Source organism: Amblyraja radiata, chromosome 3 (assembly GCF_010909765.2).
Source record: "Amblyraja radiata isolate CabotCenter1 chromosome 3, sAmbRad1.1.pri, whole genome shotgun sequence".
Taxonomy (NCBI): domain Eukaryota; kingdom Metazoa; phylum Chordata; class Chondrichthyes; order Rajiformes; family Rajidae; genus Amblyraja; species Amblyraja radiata.
In genome coordinates this window covers 105,738,336-105,762,668 of record NC_045958.1, presented here as the reverse complement: position 1 = coordinate 105,762,668, position 24,333 = coordinate 105,738,336, and the positions used below count along the sequence as shown (strand labels likewise).

Sequence of the window (24,333 nt, the reverse complement as noted above, 5' to 3'; positions counted from 1 at the left end):
GACTTTGGAGTGTGGGAGGAAACCGAAAATCTCGGAGTAAATCCATGGAGGTCATGGGGAGAATGTACAAACTCCGTACAGACAAGCACCTGTAGCCAGGATCCCACCCGGGTCTCTGGCGCTGTAAGCTCTGTAAGGCAGCAACTCTACCACTGCGCCACCGTGCTGCCCAGATCGCTCGTAGTACCTGCCGTAGCATCTGCTTCTACTGCCTGGAAGGACAGGGGCAGCAGGCAGGTCGCATCAGAATCACCACTCCTCCATGTCAGACACCATCTTATACTGTGAAATTATCATTAGCCCTTCATCAACATGCAACTCTCTACCCATCAACATAGTGAGAGTGCCTTTAACCAGAAGGACTGTAGTGGCTCAGGAAGGTGGCTCACTGCTACCTTCTTAATGACATTTAAGTGCGGGACATTATACCAGCCAACAATGCTAGCATCCCAATAAAACATAAATTTAAAAAGATCACCTTTAAAATATATCTTCCAGAACTTATTGTGCAAAATTAACCCAAGAGGTAGAATGTCTATAATAAATTGATTGAATAGAGATGGCTTGGATGGGGCATCATCTTAAAAAATATATATATTTTTTTAAATTCAATCTCTTTTTGGAGGCTAAAAAACACTCCCTCCCCTTCATACCAATGCTCATAGCCTTTCAATCTCCTAAAGCTTTGCTTTATTTCTATTTTGGTAGAACCTGGATACTTCTTGTGTTCAAGTGACATTGACAGTGTCCTGAATAAATCAAACTCTTCCATTCTACAAAATCCTTTCAGCCACCATTCAGATGATCAGCAAATATCCAGTTGTGACTGCACTAAATTAGTCATTTCACTTCGGAGTCACGTGAGTGACTGTGAAGACCCCGTCCAGCACACATGCGCGACATAGCGTCTCACGCAGTGCACAGCGACGGACGGGAGTACGAGCTCTCCCGCAACAATTTGAAAGCGGACCTTCAGGTAAGCAAACTTACTCTGAGGACATGGTGTTTTCGAAACACTGTTCTGTTTTATTTTTAAATAGGAACATGAACAGGGAAAACACCAAGGAAGGTCGTTTCCGTCGGACTGCAATGGACCAGGAGGGTTCTAGCAGTGGGGGGCGACCGGCGGCACCTGGATCGCACATGCTGCGGTCCACAGTCACCGACAGCATTCCGAGCCGAGCCCAGCGCCGCTAGCATAGCTCAAACAACCGCAGCGGGCTGGATGTAAGGCACAACGGAAGTCGGACTGGCCGGTTCACTCAGACGAGCCCGGCACGAGAGCGGCAAAAGGTGACCGTTTCAAGCCTTATGGAAAGGCTCATGGAGCAAAAGCTCCAGCGAGACTTGCTCCGGGAGATGGGGCAAGCTCGCCAAGGGAGCACAAAAACTCCCGCTCCAGTGCACTAACAAGCACTGGCCATCGCATCTCCCTCAACAGAGGGGAGCGTTGGCGACCAGGACTGGGCTGGTCAAGAACAGGGGTCACTGGCTGAAGAAACCAGGAGTATGCTTGAGGTACAGGACCAGGAAGAGCTGCTGGGAGTGGTGAACCGCTACGTGGCAACACCACAAGCGGGACGGCCGTTACAGCCTAAACTGGCGGCCAGCTTACCACCTGTCCTTTAAACCTCTCCAAGACAGGTAGTCAATGAGGCGTTGGACCTTATCACGCCTCCCCAAAATTGCATTTGCTCAATGTGCCTGATATTACTGGGGGTACATTGAGCAGGGTATCAAAACCCCAAAACTTAAATTGCAAAAAATGTTGATACCCCTGACGTCGGCTATCACTTCATATGATCATTCCATGGACAGGGTTGACATGACAAAACACCCTGGCTCTACTGTGCAACACAGTATGTGATTAACAACCTCCGGAAGGAGGTCATAAGACCTGCCCTCAACCCCAAAAATTTGCAGGACTGTGTAGAAGGCTGGCCTCAGAACCACAGATCCTGCTATCTAGCAAAGAATTACCAAAACAAGCCAAAACATCTGGACGAAGAATCCAAGGCATTTGGCCTCATGAGGGCAAGACCTGGAACGAGCAAATCACGCAAACCCAGACGGCAGTACCTCTACGCATCCACCAGTAGGCGTCTACTTCATGGTACTGGTGAAAGCTCGGGGCCCGCATACCATCCCCGGAAGTCTTTCGGGACAGGGCCCAGAGCGGGCCCCATGGAAAATGTGCCACCTCCCAACAGCACCACCCCGACAGACAAGGAACCAGAAACCGAAGAAATGAACACACCACCAAACAACAGTGGAGGTAGGTGGGTCTGGTTCAGGTGGGGATTGTGCTAACGGGGGGGAGACTACACCTGTTTTTGGAAGCATGAAGAACTATCACACTTGGTAGTTATATACCAAAAAGTATTCAAGGATAAAAATTGAATTCATTCAAGAAAACTTGCCACCAGTTCAGCATGCACCCCAAAGGGGTTTTACCCTCTCACTAAAAAGAAAACATGAGGGACAAGCTGAACTGGAGAAGTTACGTACAAAGGGATCATAGAGAAATCTAAACATGAACCTTTGGAATTCGTATTAAATTTACTAAAACCAAAAAAGATAGTGAATGTCGTGAAGGGAGAGTGGACGCTGGCGCGTTTTAGCTGCCGCTGCTCTCTCTTCACATTGTGTTTTTGATTTTTTGTTTTTGGACTGAATTCTGTTTTTAATTTGTGTTTCTGTGATGTCTTTATTATTTATTTTATTCTGATTATATGTTTATATTCCTGTTAATCTATGTAAGGTGTCCTTGAGATGTCTGAAAGGCGCCCAATAAATAAAATTTATTATTATTATTATTATTATCATCATTGACTTAACCACATTGAATACTTTCGTCAGGTATACACACTTTAATGGAAAACATTTGTAACTGCCAAACAATGGATTTCCTAAGGATACTTTATGGCAGGCATCGACTTAAAAGATGCATAGTATTCAGTACCCATTCATAAAGATCATCGTAGATACCTAAAAATTTACCTGGATGGGGTAACTATGGCAGTACAAATTATTGACTAATGGTCTAACATGAGCCAAAACTGTTTACCAAGATATTAAAACCAGCCCTGACACTATTAAGGAAATGTATTGTCATGGCATATCGCGATGATATTTTAATAATAGACAAAACCATGGAATTAGCTAATTCAGCAGCATTAGCTACTAAAAACATATTTAACCTTGGGCTTTGTCATACATCCAGATAAATCTACGTTGACACCACCCACAACTATGGACTATCTGGTATTCACAATTAACTCAGTCCATATGTCTATAACGTTGCCAAAAGAAAAGTCAGCAGAATTGGCACAAACCTGTAACAAATTAATGGTTAACAATCGACCAACCATTCGACAAGTGGCAAGAGTAATTGGGAAATTAGTAGCAGCATTACCAGCTACCTAGCTTGGACCTTTGCATTAGAGCAAAGGTGCTAGCGTTTTAAACAACATGCAGGTCACTTTGACTGAACCATGAAATTGCCTATTTTCAGATTTATAATGATGGAAAGAGAACATTTGGCATAGTTCCAGTCCCATCATTTATCAATAACCCATATTCAGAACAGGTGGTAGATGGACTAATCTAGAATCATCACTACTACAGACACTGGACATAAAAACTATTCGGAAATGTTGGGTGCGTTCTATGGGTTAAAAGCATATTGTTCAAAAGTGCACCATTTGCATGTTCGTTTACAAATTGACAATACCACAGTGGTGGCCTATATTAATCACATGGGCGGGATAAAATCGATATCATGTGATAATTTGATCAACATAATCTGGTAATGGTGTGTCGACAAACATATTTGGCTATCAGCAACTTACCTACCAGGTAAGCTAAATACAGTGACAGACATGTTAAACCCCAAAGTATTTGCTGAAATTACAAAGCAATATGGAATGCCAGATATCGATTTCTTTGCATCCCGACTGAATCACCACGTACCAATGTATGTCGCTTGGGAACCAGACCTTGAGGCAGCGGCGATGGATACATTCTCGCTAAACTGGGGGGAACTAATCTCTATGTTTTTCCCCCCTTTTCTGACTCATCAGTCAGGTACTACGCAAAATACAGATAAACTTTGCTTCGGGCTTTTTGGTAGTACCCGACTGGTCTACCACAAGGTTCCCAGTGGTCCTTGACAGGGTAATTGAAACCCATGACCATTCCCAGCGGACCAGATCTACTGTTCCACCCTGTATCAGGCAAAAGTCACCCATGCCACGACAGAATAAGCCTACTGGGTTGCAGATTCCAAAAAGACCTTTTGATGGACCTGGGATTGTCAAATAGGACCACGGACACGATAACAGCATCTCACTGACTTTTCACCAAGAAATAATATCTCTCCAGTATAAGAAAATGGGGAACATACTGCTCGAGAACAGAGACAACCTACTAATCAACCACCATATCTATGTACCGGAGTTCCTGGCCAGCCTTCACCACGATGAAGGTCTGAGCTATAGCACTATCAAATGTGCTAGAAGTGCATTGTCAGCCTATCTAAGACAGGCACCAGGGAAACAGGCCATAGGGTCTCATCCACTGGTGGCCAAATTAATGAGAGGTACCTTCAATTCAAAACCCCCTAGACCTAGGTATACCAAGATCTGGGATGTCAGCATTGTCCTGACATGCCTAAGGGATGGCCACCAGCGAGATCCCTCACTCTGGAAACAGCTACCCTGTATACGGCCATGCTGATGGCTTAGTCTCAGCATAAGGGTCCAGTCCTTTTACCTACTCAGACTGGACAATATGGTCGTAACATCAGACCAAATAACATTCACCATTCAGGAGCTGGTAAAACAGAGTAGACCAGGAACTTCAGGACTCATTATGGAATTCCGGGCGTACCCACCTGACCCCCGTTATGTGTCATGACTCACCTTCTACAAAATATCAACACAACCTAAAATTCCCACGGGAGACAAAAAGCACGATGGGTCAGCCACAAAAAAGCCACATGGTCGGGTACCGAGTCAAACCATCTCTAGATGACTCAAACAGTTATTGGGAGCTGTTGGAGTGGATACCGATATTTACACATCTCACTCCACCAGGGCAGCATCCACGTCGGCGGCTAACAGAATGGACGTGCCATTGGACCTACCCTGGTAACACCGGGGTGGTCCATGGAAAGAACTTTTCAAACATTCAACAACAAGCCATTAATAAAACCTGTTTCATTTGCAGAGAGAATTTTAGACACTGCAAAAAATATATAATTTAAGGCCGGGGGAGCATTAATTTCTTTGTTATTATTTTCAAATAATACCATTATTGTTTTACAAACAGATTCATGTTTGATTACGATAACATATTTCCTCCCTTGGATGACTTCGGCAGCGAGTGAAGTATGGACTGTTACACGGTTTGAAATCACAGAGCTTTAAAATCTTCACGTAGTCACTCACGTGACTCCGAAGTAAAATAGTAAGATTAAACGAGATCTTACCAGTTTGAAGTTTAATCTGTATTTTATGAGGAGTTACGATGACGGATTACGTGCTCTCCGCTCCCACCCTCAATTATAGAGATCAACTGGTATCTTAGTTCTCTTTATCTTTACTATGTTTATTTCAATTATTCTGTTGTATCTGTGATTCCACACCGCTGCTTTGAAGTATGTCGCGCATGCGTGCTGGACGGGGTCATCACGTAATCCCTCATCGTAACTCCTCATAAAATACAGATCAAACTTCAAACTGGTAAGTTCTCGTTTAATCTTACTATTTTAATTTAAAAACAGAGTTTTACATTCTCACAAGATGCTTCCATGTTAATCCCCTAGCGTTTATCCATATCCAATTAGACTCATAATTTTCTATATGTTTTTAAAAATAGTTTCATCTATCTTTGCACTTTGGGAAAAGTTACAACCTGAAGCCGCTGCTAATTCTGGCATACACCTTGTTGCCTAGCTGCTCATGTGCATCATCTAACCATCCCAATTCACATACCTGTTCCAAAAGGACAAAGTCTTCAACCAATTTGTCCAGATTTGCTGTGTGTGTTACCTTCTTCATCTTGTCCTCCATTTTCTTTTTGTTGCTATTTTTTTTAAACAAAATGGGATATTATTGCTCAGTTTTCCAAAATATCTTGTTAGTTTTTGAATTTGTTTCTTTTCTTAAAACATTGAAATCTGTTTCTGTATTTAAATAAATCCTGAATTGGAAAAAAAGTTGTGTGTTGAGATATTTTTTCAGAATGTGTCCGTATTTGTGGAATATAGAGGCAAATAAATAATCCTGTTTCAATGTCACCCCTTGCAAGGGACTGAATTTCATTCCTCACCAACAGGGTAACCCCACCTCCTCTGCCCACCTGTCTGTCTTTTCGATAGGAGGTATACCCTTGAATATTCAGTTCCCAGCCCTGGCCCTCTTGCTGCCATGTTTCAGAAATTCCCACAACATCATACTTGCCAGTTTCTAACTGAGCTTCAAGCTCGTCCACTTTATTCCTTATACTTCGCGCATTCATAGACAGTACTTTGACCTCCGTATTCACTTCCCCCCTCGCAATTGGCGCTGACCTTACTCTGTTGTCCATTCTCAAGCTTTCCTTCCCATTAACTCGAGAATCTTTTGTAATTTTTCCTGCAGCCATTTCCCCTTCAACTACATCTTTATACTCCCAATTTGTCAACCCCCCCAACTATTTAGTATAAACCCACACGTGCAGCCCTAGCAAACCTGCCTGCCAGAATGTCGGTCCCCCTCTGTCCCTTTTGCACAGGCACCCCCACCCCAGAAGAGATCCCAGTGGTCTATAAATCTAAATCCTTGCTCCCTGCACAGCTCCTCAACCACACATTCAAATCCCCTATCTCACTGGTCCTGTTCTCACTAGCATGAGGTACTGGAAGCAACTGGGTGAAAAATGTTTTTCTCATCTCGGTCCTAAAAGACTTCCCCCTTATCCTTAAACTGTGACCCCTTGTTCTGGACTTCCCCAACATCGGGAACAATCTTCCTGCATCTAGCCTGTCCAACCTTTAAGAATTTTGTAAGTTTCTATAAGATCCCCCCTCAATCTTCTAAATTCTAGCGAGTACAAGCCGATTCTATCCAGTCTTTCTTCATATGAAAGTCCTGCATCCCAGGAATCAGTCTGGTGAACCTTCTCTGTACTCCCTCTATGGCAAGCATGTCTTACCTCAGATTAGAAGACCAAAACTACACAATACTCCAGGTGTGGTCTCACCAAGGCCCTGTACAACTGCAGTAGAACCTCCCTGCTCCTATACTCAAATCCTTTTGCTATGAATGCTAACATACCATTCGCTTTCTTCACTGCCTGCTGCACCTGCATGCCTACTTTCAATGACTGGTGTACCATGACACCCAGGCCTCGTTGCATCTCCCCTTTTCCTAATCGGCCACCATTCAGATAATAGTCTACTTTCTTTTTCTTGCCACCAAAGTGGATAACCTCACATTTATCCACATTATACTGCATCTGCCATGCATTTTCCCACTCACCCAACCTATTCAAGTCACCTTGCAGCCTCCTAGCATCCTCCTCACAGCTAACACTGCCCCCCAGCTTCGTGTCATCCGCAAACTTAGAGATGTTGCATTCAATTCCCTCGTCCAAATCATTAATATAAATAGCTGGGGTCCCAGCACTGAGCCTTGCAGTACCCCACTAGTCACTGCCTGCCATTCTGAAAAGGACCTGTTTACTCCTACTCTTTGCTTCCTGTCTGCCAGCCAGTTCTCTATCCACATCAATACTGAACCCCCAATACCGTCTGCTTTAAGTTTGCATACTAATCTCTTATGTGGGACCTTGTCGAAAGCCTTCTGAAAGTCCAGATATAACACATCCACTGGTTCTCCCTTATCCACTCTACTAGTTACATCCTCGAAAAATTCTATAAGATTCGTCAGACATGATTTACCTTTCATAAATCCATGCTGACTTTGTCCAATGATTTCACCAATTTCCAAATGTGCTGCTATCCCATCTTTAATAACTGACTCTAGCATTTTCCCCACTACCAATGTTAGACTAACTGGTCTGTAATTCCCCATTTTCTCTCTCCCTTCTTTTTAAAAAAGTGGGGTACATTAGCTACCCTCCAATCCTCAGGAACTACTACAGAATCTATAGAGTTTTGAAAAATTATCACTAATGCATCTACTATTTCTGGGGCTACTTCCTGTGGATTTGGGGATTTATCGGCCTTTAATCCATTCAATTTACCTAACACCACTTTCCGACTAACCTGGATTTCACTCAGTTCCTCCGTCTCATTTGACCGCCGGTCCCCTGCTATTTCCGGCAGATTATTTATGTCTTCCTTAGTGAAGACAGAACCAAAGTAGTTATTCAATTGGTCTGCCATGTCCTTGTTCCCCATGATCAATTCACCTGTTTCTGATTGCAAGGGACCTACATTTGTTTAACTAATCTTTTTCTCTTCACATATCTATAAAAGCTTTTGCAGTCAGTTTTTATGTTCCCTGCCAGTTTTCTTTCATAATTTATTTTCCCTTTCCTAATTAAGCCCTTTGTCCTCCTCTGCTGGACTGAATTTCACCCAGTCCTCTGGTAGGCTGCTTTTTCTGGCTAATTTGTATGCTTCATCTTTTGTTTTGATACTATCCCTGATTTCCCTTGTTATCCACGGATGCACTACCTTCCCTGATTTATTATTTTGCCAAACTGGGATGAACAATTGTTGTAGTTCATCCGTGCTGTCTTTAAATGCCTTCCATTGCATATCCACCGTCAACCCTTTAAGAATCAATTGCCAGTCTATCTTGGCCAATTCACGTCTCATACCCTCAAAGTCACCTTTCTTTAAGTTCATAACCCTTGTTTCTGAATTAACAATGTCACTCTCCATCCTAATGAAGAACTCAACCTTATTATGGTCACTCTTGCCCAAGGGGCCATGCACAACAAGACTGCTAACTAACCCTTCCTCATTACTCAATACCCAGTCTAGAATAGCTTGCTCTCTCATTGGTTCCTCTACATGTTGGTTTAGAAAACTATCCCATATACATTCCAAGAAATCCTCTTCCTCAGCACCCGTGCCAATTTGAATCACCCAATCTATATGTAGTTTGAAGTCACCCATTATAACTGTTTTACCTTTGTTGCACGCATTTCTAATTTCCTGTTTGATGCCATCCCCAACTCCACTACTACTGTTAGGTGGCCTGTACACAACTCCCACTAGCGTTTTCTGCCCCTTAGTGTTTCGCAGCTCTGCCCATATCGATTCCACATCCTCCAAGCTAATGTCCTTCCTTTCTATTGCGTTAATCTCTAACCAGCAACGCTACCCCACCTGCATTTCCTTTCTGTCTATCCCTCCTGAATATTGAATATCTCTGGATGTTCAGCTCCCAGCCTTGGTCACCCTGGAGCCATGTCTCTGTGATCCCAACTATATCATATTCATTAATAACTATCTGCACATTCAACTCATCCACCTTATTACGAATGCTCCTTGCATTGAGACACAAAGCCTTCAAGCTTGTTTTTACAACACTCAATACAATTATGTTGAAAAGTGGCCTTTTTGATTTTTGCCCAGCATTTGTCTGCCTGCCTCTTTTACTTTTCATCTTGCTACCTATTGCTTCTACCCTAATTTTACACCCCTCTGTCTCTCTGCTCATGCTCCCATCCCCCTGCCACATTAGTTTAAATCCTCCCCGACAGCACTAGCAAACACTGCCCCAAGAAGGGTTTCGGCCCGAAACGTCACCTATTTCCTTCGCTCCATAGATGCTGCTGCACCCGCAGTTTCTCCAGCATTTTTGTGTACCTTCGATCTTCCAGCATCTGCAGTTCCTTCTTGAACACTCCCCCAAGGACATTGGTTCCATTCCAGCCCAGGTGCACTGTCCTGTTTGTACTGGTCCCACCTCCCCCAGAACTGGTTCCAATGCCCTAGAAATTTGAATCTCTCCCCCTTGCACCATTTTTCAAGCCACTTATTCATCTGCAATATCCTATTTCTACTCTGACTAGCACGTGGCACTGGTAGTAATCCAGAGATTATTACCTTTGAGGTCCTACTTTTAAGTTTATCTCCTAGCTCCCTAAATTCACCTTGTAGGACCTCATCCCGTTTTTTACCTACATCTCCCCCCCTGTCTGCTTTCCGCAAAGATTGCTCCCTCCGTAACTCCCTGGTCAATTTTTCCCTTCCCTCCCGCACCACCCCATTCCCGGGCACTTTCCCTTGCAACCGCAAGAGATGCTACACTTGTCGCTTTACCTTCCCCCTCGACTCCATTCAAGGACCCAAGCAGTTGTTCCAGGTGCGACAGAGGTTCACCTGCATCTCCTCCAACCTCATCTATTGCATCTGCTACTCTAGATGTCAGCTGATCTACATCGGTGAGACCAAGCGCGGGCTTGGCGATCGTTTCGCCGAACACCTCCGCTCGGTCCGCTTTAACCAACCTGATCTCCCGGTGGCTCAGCACTTCAACTACCCCTCCCATTCCGAATCCGACCTCTCTGTCCTGGGCCTCCTCCATGGCCAGAGTGAGCACCAACGGAAATTGGAGGAGCAGCACCTCATATTCCGCTTGGGCAGTCTGCTCCCCAGCGGCATAAACATTGAATTCTCCAATTTCCAGTAGCCCTTGCTGTCTCCTCCCCTTTTCAGCTCTCCCTCAGCCCTCTGGCTCCTCCTCTTCATTTTTCCTTTCTTCTCCCCACCCTACATCAGTCTGAAGAAGGGTTTCGGCCCGAAACATTGCCTCCTATATCCTTCGCTCCATAGATGCTGCTGCACCCGCTGAGTTTCTCCAGCACTTTTATCTACCTTATATAAACTATATATATCGTCTATATAAACCATGTATATAATGCCCCCAGTCTATATAAACCGTGTATATAATGCCCAGTCTATATAGACCATGTATATAATGCCCAGTCTATATAAACCATGTATATAATGCCCCCAGTCTATATAAACCATGTATATAATGCCCAGTCTATATAAACCATGTATATAATGCCCAGTCTATATAAACCATGTATATAATGCCCAGTCTATATAAACCATGTATATAATACCCCCAGTCTATATAAACCATGTATATAATGCCCAGTCTATATAAACCATGTATATAATGCCCAGTCTATATACACCATGTATATAATGCCCAGTCTATATAAACCATGTATATAATGCCCAGTCTATATAAACCATGTATATAATGCCCAGTCTATATAAACCATGTATATAATGCCCAGTCTATATAAACCATGTATATAATGCCCACAGTCTATATAAACCATGTATATAATGCCCCCAGTCTATATAAACCATGTATATAATGCCCACAGTCTATATAAACCATGTATATAATGCCCAGTCTATATAAACCATGTATATAATGCCCCCAGTCTATATAAACCATGTATATTATGCCCAGTCTATATAAACCATGTATATAATTCCCAGTCTATATAAACCATGTATATAATGCCCAGTCTATATAAACCATGTATATAATTCCCCCAGTCTATATAAACCATGTATATAATGCCCCCAGTCTATATAAACCATGTATATAATGCCCCCAGTCTATATAAACCATGTATATAATGCCCCCATTCTATATAAACCATGTATATAATGCCCCCAGTCTATATAAACCATGTATATAATTGCCAGTCTATATAAACCATGTATATAATGCCCCAGTCTATATAAACCATGTATATAATGCCCCCAGTCTATATAAACCATGTATATAATGCCCCCAGTCTATATAAACCATGTATATAATGCCCCCAGTCTATATAAACCATGTATATAATGCCCCATCTATATAAACCATGTATATAATGCCCCCAGTCTATATAAACCATGTATATAATGCCCCCAGTCTATATAAACCATGTATATAATCGCCAGTCTATATAAACCAGGTATATAATGCCCGTCTATATAAACCATGTATATAATGCCCCCAGTCTATATAAACCATGTATATAATGCCCAGTCTATATAAACCATGTATATAATGCCCCCAGTCTATATAAACCATGTATATAATGCCCAGTCTATATAAACCATGTATATAATGCCCAGTCTATATAAACCATGTATATAATGCCCCCAGTCTATATAAACCATGTATATAATGCCCAGTCTATATAAACCATGTATATAATGCCCAGTCTATATAAACCATGTATATAATGCCCAGTCTATATAAACCATGTATATAATACCCCCAGTCTATATAAACCATGTATATAATGCCCAGTCTATATAAACCATGTATATAATGCCCAGTCTATATACACCATGTAGAAATAGCAGGGGCTATGGCAGAAATATTTCAAATGTCATTAGAAACGGGAATAGTGCCGGAGGATTGGCGTACTGCGCATGTTGTTCCATTGTTTAAAAAGGGGTCTAAGAGTAAACCTAGCAATTATAGACCTATTAGTTTGACGTCAGTGGTGGGCAAATTAATGGAAAGAATACTTAGAGATAATATATATAAGCATCTGGATAAACAGGGTCTGATTAGGAACAGTCAACATGGATTTGTGCCTGGAAGGTCATGTTTAACTAATCTTCTTGAATTTTTTGAAGATGTTACTCGGGAAATTGATGAGGGTAAAGCAGTGGATGTTGTGTATATGGACTTCAGTAAGGCCTTTGACAAGGTTCCTCATGGAAGGTTGGTTAAGAAGGTTCAATGGTTGGGTATTAATGGTGGAGTAGCAAGATGGATTCAACAGTGGCTGAATGGGAGATGCCAGAGAGTAATGGTGGATGGTTGTTTGTCAGGTTGGAGGCCAGTGACGAGTGGGGTGCCACAGGGATCTGTGTTGGGTCCACTGTTGTTTGTCATGTACATCAATGATCTGGACGATGGTGTGGTAAATTGGATTAGTAAGTATGCAGATGATACTAAGATAGGTGGGGTTGCGGGTAATGAAGAAGAGTTTCAAAGTCTACAGAGAGATTTATGCCAGTTGGAAGAGTGGGCTGAAAGATGGCAGATGGAGTTTAATGCTGATAAGTGTGAGGTGCTACATCTTGGCAGGACAAATCAAAATAGGACGTACATGGTAAATGGTAGGGAATTGAAGAATGTAGGTGAACAGAGGGATCTGGGAATAACTGTGCACAGTTCCATGAAAGTGGAATCTCATGTAGATAGGGTGGTAAAGAAAGCTTTTGGTGTGCTGGCCTTTATAAATCAGAGCATTGAGTATAGAAGTTGGGATGTAATGTTAAAATTGTACAAGGCATTGGTGAGGCCAATTCTGGAGTATGGTGTACAATTTTGGTCGCCTAATTATAGGAAGGATGTCAATAAAATAGAAAGAGTACAGAGGAGATTTACTAGAATGTTGCCTGGGTTTCAGCAACTAAGTTACAGAGAAAGGTTGAACAAGTTAGGGCTTTATTCTTTGGAGCGCAGAAGGTTAAGGGGGGACTTGATAGAGGTTTTTAAAATGATGAGAGGGATAGACAGAGTTGATGTGGAAAAGCTTTTCCCACTGAGAGTAGGGAAGATTCAAACAAGGGGACATGACTTGAGAATTAAGGGACTGAAGTTTAGGGGTAACATGAGGGGGAACTTCTTTACTCAGAGAGTGGTAGCTGTGTGGAATGAGCTTCCAGTGAAGGTGGTGGAGGCAGGTTCGTTTTTATCATTTAAAAATAAATTGGATAGTTATATGGATGGGAAAGGAATGGAGGGTTATGGTCTGAGCGCAGGTATATGGGACTAGGGGAGACTATGTGTTCGGCACGGACTAGAGGGGTCGAGATGGCCTGTTTCCGTGCTGTAATTGTTATATGGTTATTATATGGTTATATAATGCCCACAGTCTATATAAACCATGTATATAATGCCGTCTATATAAACCATGTATATAATGCCCAGTCTATATAAACCATGTATATAATGCCCAGTCTATATAAACCATGTATATAATGCCCAGTCTATATAAACCATGTTTATAATGCCTCCAGTCTATATAAACCATGTATATAATGCCCAGTCTATATAAACCATGTATATAATGCCCCGTCTATATAAACCATGTATATAATGCCCAGTCTATATACACCATGTATATAATGCCCACAGTCTATATAAACCATGTATATAATGCCCAGTCTATATACACCATGTATATAATGCCCCAGTCTATATAAACCATGTATATAATGCCCCCAGTCTATATAAACCATGTATATAATGCCCAGTCTATATAAACCATGTATATAATGCCCCCAGTCTATATAAACCATGTATATAATGCCCCCAGTCTATATAAACCATGTATATGCCCAGTCTATATAAACCATGTATATAATGCCCCCAGTCTATATAAACCATGTATATAATGCCCACAGTCTATATAAACCATGTATATGCCCAGTCTATATAAACCATGTATATAATGCCAGGTGTTTCTCACCGTCGCGTCGACGATTCCTTTCCCACCGCGGCCGGGCAACAGTTGGGATGCCCCACCGGCCATTGCGGGGGGGGAGTGTCACCCCCGGGTCCAGGGCGCAGGTGGACCGTCCCTGGGCTCAGCGCTGCCCCCACTGTCCCCGCCCCCTCTCCCAGCCCCGCCCCCCACTTTTCCCAGCCCCGCCCCTACTGTTCCCAGCCACGCCCCCACTGTTCCCAGACCCCCCCCCAACCCCCGCACTAGCCCCGCCCCCCAGTGACCAGCCCCGCCCCCAGTGTCCAGCCCCGCCCCTCACCAAGCCCCGCCCCTCTCCCAGCCCCGCCCCCCACTGTTCCCAGACCCCTCCAGCCCCGACCATCCCAGCCCCGCCCCCCAGTTTCCAGCCTCATCCCACTCACCAAGCCCCGCCCCTCTCCCAGTCCCGCCCCCACTGTTCCCAGACCCCCACCAGCCCCGACCATCCAAGCCCCGCCCCCGCACCAAGCCCCGCCCCCTCCCCAGCCCCTCTGTTCCCAGCCCCATCCCCGCACCAAGCCCCGCCCCTCTCCAAGCCCCGCCCCCCCACTGTTCCCAGACCCCCCCAGCCCCGAACATTCCAGCCCCGCCCCCGCACCAAGACCCGCCCCCAGTGTCCAGCCCCGCCCCCTCTGTTCCCGGCCCCACCACCTCATCAAGCCCCGCCCCTCTCCCAGCCCCGCCCCCCACTTTTCCCAGCCCCGCCCCTACTGTTCCCAGCCACTGTCACTGCAATCACTGACCCTCCCCATCAGTGCTGCTGCCCTACCAAGCAAACTCCATTATTTGCGTCTTCATATCTGACCAGAAGCATCTATATCCGATGATGTCGTTTTGAAATTCGGGTGGGAGAGTGGCGCAGCTGGTAGATCCGCTGCCACACAGCACTGCTTCCTCACTGCACCGGAGGGCTGGGTTCGGTCCTGATCAAGTGTGCCGTCTGTGTGGAGCTTGCATGTTCTCCTTGTAACCTGGTGGGTTTTCTCCCACATCCTAAAGAGGTGTGGGTTTGCAGGTAAATTGCCCCTCGCATGTTGGGAGAGGATGAGAAAGTGGGTCAATAAGGAACTCAGTGTGGACTCATAGGGCCGATAGCCTTGTTTCCATTCTGCATCTCTAAACTAAGCTAAATACATGTCAAAAATGTATTGAGGTGGAATATGAGTGATGATCAGACCTTCCCTCTCAAGTTGTGCACCAACACAATACAACATGGACCTTTGGGCCAAGCTAAATTGATCTCAAGTTCAAGTAACCCTTGCATCCCCTCTCTCTCCACCCCTCTCATATCCTAGTCCTACCACAGCTAACAATGGCCTGTGCCTCCGTGCCACCCAAAATGCGTGAGTGTGTGTGTAATTCCCAGAGTCTATATGATCATGGAGCTTAACATCGGGGAGCTCGTGGTCCCTGGTTAGAGACTGACTTCGGGAGCTCCAAGCCGCAGGAGCTTCGACCGCCCCAACGCGGGAGCTTTGATCGCCCCGACGCGAGGGCTTCGATTGCCCTGATGGGGGAGCTTCGACCGCCCCAAGGAAGAAGATTGGACTTTATTGCCTTCCATCACAGTGAGGAATGTGGGAAACCCGCTGTGGTGGATGTCCTTCCTTTAAATTGGAGGAAGGCCATTCTTGCTATTGAGGGAGTGCGGTGTAGGTTCACGAGGTTAATTCCCAGGATGGCGGGACTGTCATACGTTGATAGAATGGAGCGGCAGGGCTTGTATCCTCTGGAATTTAGAAGGATGAGAGGGATTCTTATTGAAACATACGATTATTCAGGGTTTGGGCACGCTAGAGGCAGGAAACATGTTCCCGATGTTGGGGGAGTCCAGTACCAGGAGCCACAGTTTAAGAATAAGGGGTAAGCCATTTAGAACGGAGATGAGGAAATTTTTCACACAGAAACGTTTTCACACAGAGTTGTGAGTTTGTGGAATTCTCTGCCTCAGAGGGTGCTGGAGGTCGGTTCTCTGGATGCTTTCAAGAGTTAGATGGAGCTCCTAAAGTTAGCGGAGTCAAGGAATATGGGGAGAAGGCAGGAACGGTGTACTGATTGTGGATGATCATCCATGATCACATTGAATGGCGGTGCTGGCTCCGAGGGCCGAATGGCCTACTCCTGCACCTATTGTCTATTGTTTATGTTAACTTTTATTAAGTTGTGTGTCTTGTTGTTTGTTTTTGGTATGGCTGTATGGGAAATCGAGTTTCACTGTACCTTAATTGGTACACGTGACAATAAAAGACCTTTGAACCATAGAAATGAATATAATTCCATCAGAGTCTATATAAAATATATATATATAGTTTATTTAAGAGCCTGTCCCACTTTCAGAACTTAATCCAAAACCTCTGCCGAGTTTAAATGACCTAAAAAAAAAATCTAGATTTTGGTAATCAACGAACTCCTATGACCTTCCACGAATATGCTGACGAACTGGTGACAGATATCACGTGATGTTGACTTAAGCTTTTTTTTTCACTCACATTTTTCTCTCTGTCCAGCTGCCTTGAGTATTAGAAAGGCGCTATATAAATCCCATCCATTATTATTATTATTATTATTATTATTACCCACAAATATCTATGACTACCCTCACGGTCTACTAAGGTCTGCCCACAAACAAACTATTGGTAAAAAGTTGCAATTTTTTTCATCCCGACTATTTTTTTACTCGTGGACATTTTTTATCGGGCTGGAAAAAACGTCCCGACTTACCTGATGTCCCGAGTACCTACGGCTGGCATAACGAGCCGCTATGATATATCCACAAACTCCTACGGACTCGCTACGTACATTCTGCGAGTTTGAATCAGGGGAAAACGCGGGAGAATTCGTGAATTACCTCGTGAAAGTGGGACAGGCCATTTAGAGTCTATAAAATATATAATTCCCCAATCTATCTGATATATATATAATTCATTGTGTCTGGATAATATATATGTTGAATTCCCTCAGTCTATATAATATGTAGGTCCCCCGATCTATGAAATATACATATAATTCCCTCAGTGTCTATAATATAAATAATATAAATAAATAAAAGATATATTATTATTATTATTATTATTATTATTATATATGTAATTTTCTCAGTATATATAAAATATATATCATTCCCTCAGTCTGCGTGATATATGTAGAAACCGAAGATCTCGGAGAAAACCCACACAGGTCACGGGGAGAACGTACAAACTCCGTACAGACAAGCACCCGTAGTCAGGATCGCACCCGGATCTCTGGCGCTGCAAGGTAGAAGCTCTACCGCTACGCCACCGAACTTCCTCAACAGATTTGTCAGGCAAGATCTCCCCTTCACAAAACCATGCGGATTTTGGCCTGTGTTATCATGTGCTTCCAAAACACCATAAAACCCCGTCCTTAATAATGGACTAAAATGTTACTAACCACAGTCAGACTAACTGGCCTATAACTTCCTTTCGAAGATAGACACAAAAAGCTGGGGTAACTCAGCGGGACAGGCAGCATCTCTGGAGAAAATGATTAGGTGCTGTTTCGGGTCAAGACCCTTCTTCAGACTGACCATAATTTCCTTTATTTTGCCTCGTTCCTTCTTAAAGAGTAGAGCTACATTTGCGATTTTCCAGTCCTCTGGAACCATTCCTGACTAGTGATTCTTGAAGGATCACTAATAATGCCTCCACAATCTCTTCAGCAACCTGTTTCAGAACCCTAGGATGTAGTCAATCTGATTTATTTTTTGCTTTATTTCAGTGAATGTGACAATAATCAATAGTACAGTAACAATGGTCTGTTTCCTTTATCATTTGTTACTTTTTTGCATATCTTTCATTCATTTGTTCTATATCTCTCTATATCACCGTCTATATCTGAAGAAGGGTCTCGACCCGAAAAGTCACGGATTCCATTCCTCTAGAGATGCTGTCTGACCCTTCTCTTGACTCCATTTATAGCTCACCCTGCCTCAGCAAGGCCAGCAGCATAATCAAGGATGAATCGCACCCTGGCCACTCCCTCTTCTCCCCTCTCCCATCAGGCAAAAGGTATAGAAGTGAAAACGCACACCTCCAGATTCAGGGACAGTTTCTTCCTGGTTGTTATCAGGCAACTGAATCACCCTGCCACAACCAGAGAGCAGTCCTGAACTACTATCTACCTCATTGGAGATCATCGGACGATCCGTGATGGGACTTTACTAGCTTTACCTTGCAATAAACGTTATTCCCTTATCATGTATCCATACGCTGTAAATGGCTGTGATTGTAATCATGTATTGTCTTTCCGCTGTCTAAATAGCACACAACAAAAACTTTACACTGTACATGTTGCCATAAACTGACCCGCTGCCACACTCCAGCTTTTTGTGCCTATCTTTGGTTTAAAGCAGCATCTGCAGCTCCTTCCAACATTTCAAGTTAAGAACTTTGGAATGCCTGAGTACCACTCCGTACCACTGTATGTGACAGGTTCAACTGCATGTGTGTTCACTGTGGCCTGAGTGGGGAAGTTCTCTCGTTTTCACACCTTGCCCTTCCATATCTCTGTGCCTCCCAATCCCCTCTCAGTCTGAAGAAAGGTCCCGACCCGAAACGTCACCCATCCTTTCTCTCCAGAGATGCCGCCTGTCCCGTTGAGTTACTCCAGCATTTTGTGTCTATCCTGGGGAAAAAAATATCCATTGACGTCCTCCGCAGCCTTCTGCGGCAAGAATGAAAGATATGCAATAAAATTTGGTTGTAGAGCTGGAGAATCACAGAGGGGGAGCAGTGAGAGTGTTGCAGAACTGTCGTCAGAGAGAGGAGGGGAACTTTTTCAATGTGGGTACACCTTGAGGAGATTTAGCAGTGGGGCGGACGAAAATGTGATGTGTCCACGAGAACTGAAATGACAGTCATTGCGTTTTTGAAGATGGCTCTAGTTTTTAATCAATTAGTTACAATAAATCAGAATAATGCAATCAGTTTACAAAACCAGAAGCTGTACATACACAAAAAGGCAAAGCACTTCTGAAAAATAGAACATGCATTTTTCTCTGGATTAAAAATATCTAACCCACAATATACTTCACATGATGTCGATTCTTTATACTTTATGCAGCTTTTATTTCTTACGAACAAACTTAGGACTGAGAGGAAACAAACACTTTCAACGCTTCCCGCTGAGAGCGTGAACCAGTATGATCTAGGTTCTAGTTTATCTGTCCACTTTCAAAACTGTTTGGCCGCAGCTCCCAACAAAGGCATTGACTGCTTCACCAGCATCGATGAGGTGACGGGGGCTTAGATGAGGCAAGGGTCTCAGCGGCCAAGCCACGACAAAGGGGTGCGCACCTTGTGAGGGAGTAACATCTCTCACAAGTTAGGGAGATGGTACCACCTCATTAGGTTGGTCGGTAGCAACAATGGTTCGTTTGAGATAGCCATAATATGCTGGAGTAACTCAGCGGGACAGGCAGCATCTCTGGAGAGAAGGGATGGGTGACGTTTCGGGTCGAGAGCCTTCTTCAGGCTGAGAGTCAGGGGAAAGAGGGAAAACGTTGAGTTTATTGTCACGTGTACCGAGGCACAGTGAAAGGCCTTTGTTGCGTGCTAACCAGCCAGCAGAAAGACTACACATGATTACAATCGAGCCATTCACAGTGTACTGAAACATGATAAAGGAATAAAGTTTAGTGCAAGATAAAGCCAGTAGAGTTCGATCAAAGATAGTCAGAGGGTCTCCAATGAGGTAGATAGTAGTTCAGGGCTGCTCTCTTGTTATTGGTAGGATGGTTCAGTTGCCTGATAACAGCTGGGAAGAAACTGTCTCTGAATCTGGAGGTGTGCGTTTTCACACTTCTATACCTCTTGCTCGATGGGAGAGGGGAGAAGAGGGGGTGGCCGGGGTGCACGAGTTTAAGGTGAGAGGGGTAAGATTTAAATGGGTCCTGAGGGGCAGATTATTCACACAGAGGGTGGCGAGTACATGGAATGAGCTACCACACAAAATGGCAGAGGCAGATACATTTGGAGAGGTACATGGGGAGGAGAGGTTGAAGCGGATATGAGCCAAATGGCACTAGCTAAGGTAGGCATCTTGGTTGGATGGATGAGTTGGGACGAGGGGCCTGTTTCCAGCCTCTGTGACTGTATTAGTCATTGACCTGAAACACTGATCACTTCTTTCTCCACAGGGTGGCAAGGCAGTAGAGTTGCGGGCTTACGGCGTTACAGCGCCAGAGACCCGGGTTCGATCCAGGCTACGGGTGCTGTCTGTACGGGGTTTGTACGTTCTGCACGTGACCTGCGTGGGTTTTCTCCAAAAACGTTGGCTTCCTCCCACACTCCAAAGACGTGCAGGTTTGTAGGTTTATTGGCTTGGTGTAAATGTAAATTGTTCATAATTTATGTAGGATAGTGTTAGTGTGCGGGAATCGCTGGTCGGTGCGGACTCGATGGGCCGAAGGGTCTGTTACCGCGCTGTATCTCCACACTAAAAAGTTCCCCTTGATCGAAATCTGTATTTGGATTTCTGTATTTCTGTTTTTATTTCAAATTTCTAGAATCCATTGTATTTTGCCCGAGGATTTTGATTAAAGACCTATTCAGAACAAGTTTGTCAGAGGCTATGCAAAATGTATGTAAAAAACGTAACTCAGCCATTTCACAAGCATTGGTGTAAAGGGTCCTGACTTGAAACATCGCCTGTCCATTCCCTCCACAGATGCTGTCTAACCTGCTCAGTTACTCCAGCACTTTGGCCTTTGCTCAAGATTCCAGCATCTGCAGTTTCTTGTGTCAACATTCATAACAACTTTATTATAAGAAATGAACCAAGTTATTTGGCAAATTAGATGACAGGCTTGGATAGTGTGGAGGTGGAGAGGATGGTTCCACTAATGGGAGAGTCTAGGACCAGAGGGCATATCTCCAGAATGAAAGGACGTTCTTTTACGAAAGAGATGAGGAGCCATTTCTTTAGTCAGAGGGTGGTGAATCTGTGGAATTGATTGCCACAGAAGGCTGTAGAGGCCAAGTTAATGGATGTATTTAAGGCAGAGATAGATAGATTCTTGATTAGTGCGGGTGTCAGGGGTTATGGGGAGAAAGCAGGAGAATGGGGTTAGGAGGGAGAGATAGATCAGCTATGATTGAATGGTGGACTAGACTCGATGGGCCGAGTGGCCTAATTCTGCTCCTATCACTAATGACTGGTGTCAGGTCATGGAGATTCACTGATTGTCTTCTGAGGAGTAGGACAACTGCTCTTTTTAAGTAGAGACACTCACCAGTTCATGTAAGCCAAAGATAGACACCAAATGCTGGAGTAACTCAACGGGTCAGGCAGCATCTCTGGAGAGAATGAATGGGTGACGTTTCGGGTCAAGACCCTTCTTCAGTCTTAAGCCCAAGTTTCCTTCAGTCGGAAAAATCACTGGCTGAGATTGCAAAGGTTGCATTAGTAGGTTAAATATCCACTGGGAAGTACAGACCTTAACGTTAGATGGTAGCTATCAATAATTACTGTATTTCCGAGCTACGTGCATGACCAGGTGAGGTGCCACACCACAGAATATCGGACCTGAAAGTTTCAACCTGCATTGTGCGTGAGCCCATAATGAAGAGGTTGCAGCAGCTAATACCGAGGGAGAGCCCCTGCGAGGGTCGTCAGGCGGTAACCCAGGAGGCTGATGAAGGGCTGGCGCTAGGTGTCCATGTGCACGTTAGTAAGGCGTTTGACAAAGGCTGCTCCAGGTTAAGGCACAAGGCATCTGAGGCGTGTTAGTGATTGGCTGATTGGAGGAATAGGGCAGTGGGGGTGGGTGCTGCTTGGACGGTAGTCTATCACCACTGCTGTAGTTAGACACAAAGAGTTGGAGTAACTCAGCGGGTCAGGCAGCATCTCGAGGCAAAGGAATAGGTGACATTTCAGCTCGAGACCCTTCTTCGACCCGAAACGTCGCCAATTCCTTCTCTCCCTAGATGCTGCCTCACCCCCTGAGTTTCTCCAGCATTTCGTGTCTACCTTCGATTTTAGCAGCATCTGCAGTTCTTTCTTAAACCCTTCTTCAGACTTCTTCTTGAGAGTCAGGGGAAAGGGAAACGATAGATATAGACAGTGACGTATAGAACAAATGAATGAAAGATATGCCAAAAAGTAACGATGATATGGGCCATTATTAGCTGTTGGGCGAGGTGAAAACAAGTTACAGACAATGAGACTCAACAAGATGACTTGAAGCTGGCACAATGACTTGGGTGGGGGAAGGACGTCAGCTTACAACCCAGCAGTATGAGTATTGATTTCTTTAACTTCGTAACCCTCAGAAGCAGGGTCTCGACCCGAAACGTCACCTGTCCCTTTTCTGCAGAGATGCTCTCTGACTCGTTTGAGTTACTTCAACATTTTGTGTCTGTCTTTATTTTAAACCAGCATCTGCAGTTCCTTCCTACACCACTACTGTGGTACGCCGCATGGATCCAGCTAAACCCATTGTTGTTGGCAATATGTAGAAATTGCTTGAATGGGAATGGAGAGGGCAGGTTGGGCTACCTGGTAGATGCACATAAAATTATTTGAGGCACAGATAGAGTGGATAGTCACAACCTTTGTCCCTGGATGCAAATGTTCAAGGCTAGAGGGCATAACTCTCAGGTGAGAGGGGCAAAGATTAAAGGAGATGAATGAGGCAACTTTATTTTTACACAGAGGGTGGTGGGTGCCTGGAACGTGCTGCCAGGGGTGGTGGTGGAGGCAGCTACGAGAGTGGCTTTTAAGAGGCTGTTAGATAGGCACATGAGCACAGGGAATGGTGGGAAATGGATCACTGAGTCATAGAGTGATACAGCATGGAAACAGTTCCTTCGGCCCAACTTGCCCACAGCGACCAACATGTCCCACCTACACTAGTCCCAACGCGTTTCGCCCATATCCCTCCACACCTGTCCTATCCTTGTAATTGTCTAACTGTTTCTTATCCCAGCCTCAACTACCTCCTCTGGCAGCTCGATCCATACACCCACCACCCTGTGTGTGAAAAAGTTACGCCTCAAGTTCCCATTAAATCTTCTCCCCTTCACCTTCAACCTATGTCCTCAATTCCCCAACTCTGGGCAAGAGACTCTACCCGATCTATTCCCCTCATGATTTTATACACCTCTATTAGACCACCCCTTCATGCAGGCAGATGGGATCAGTTGCAATTGGCATCGTGTTCTGCACAGACATGGTGGGCTGAAGGGCCTGTTCCTGTGCTGTACCGTTCTATGTTAACATTTCTCTCTCCAGCTGACCCGCTGAGTGTTTCCAGCAATCTTTTTCTATGTCAGATTTCCAGCATTTGTAGTTCTTTGATTGTTGAAGAGTTTATTTTAGTTCTTTATCTCCAATATCACCGCTTTTCAAAGCAAGGGTTAACATGGACGTTTAAACATTTAGGCACAAGGCATTTGAGGCGTGCTGGTGAACTGGATCCACAATTAGCTGGGAGACCTGAGGCAGAGAGCAGTGCCGGATGGGTGCAATCTTCCCCAGATTCATTACTCAAATCCCCTCAAATCCTCACCAAAACTAAATGGAAAGCTTACAAAACAACTTCTATTTATTTTAGTTTAGAGATACAGCACGGAAACAGGCCCTTCGGCCCAATGAGTCCGCGCCGACCAGCGATCCCCACGCATCAGCATTATCCTGCATACACCAGGGACAATTTTACAATTATACCAAGCCAATTAACCTACAAACCTGTACTTCATTGGAGTGTGGGAGGAAACGGGAGCACCCGCAGAAAACCCACCTGGTGAAGGGGAGAGCGTACAAACTCCGTTCAGACGGCAGCCGTAGTCGGGATCGAATGCGGGTCTCTGGCGCTGTGAG

General features: G+C 44.5%; 1 protein-coding gene across 3 annotated transcripts in view; it reads right to left on the bottom strand.

Moving 5' to 3' along the window:
• Positions 1-14,602, bottom strand: part of ccdc152 (coiled-coil domain containing 152) — a 74,820-nt gene extending 60,218 nt beyond the window's left edge. The window contains exons 1-2 of one of the 3 annotated variants that reach the window (XM_033018513.1): positions 14,479-14,602; positions 5,997-6,087 (exon numbers count right to left, since the gene is read on the bottom strand). In XM_033018513.1, coding sequence (XP_032874404.1) covers positions 5,997-6,074 — 78 coding nt within the window. In that variant the 5' untranslated portion in view covers positions 6,075-6,087; positions 14,479-14,602. The remainder of the gene's footprint in view (positions 1-5,996; positions 6,088-14,478) is intronic. The other 2 variants (XM_033018515.1, XM_033018514.1) reach the window with 2 other exon arrangements.
• Positions 14,603-24,333: the final 9,731 nt, after the last annotated feature.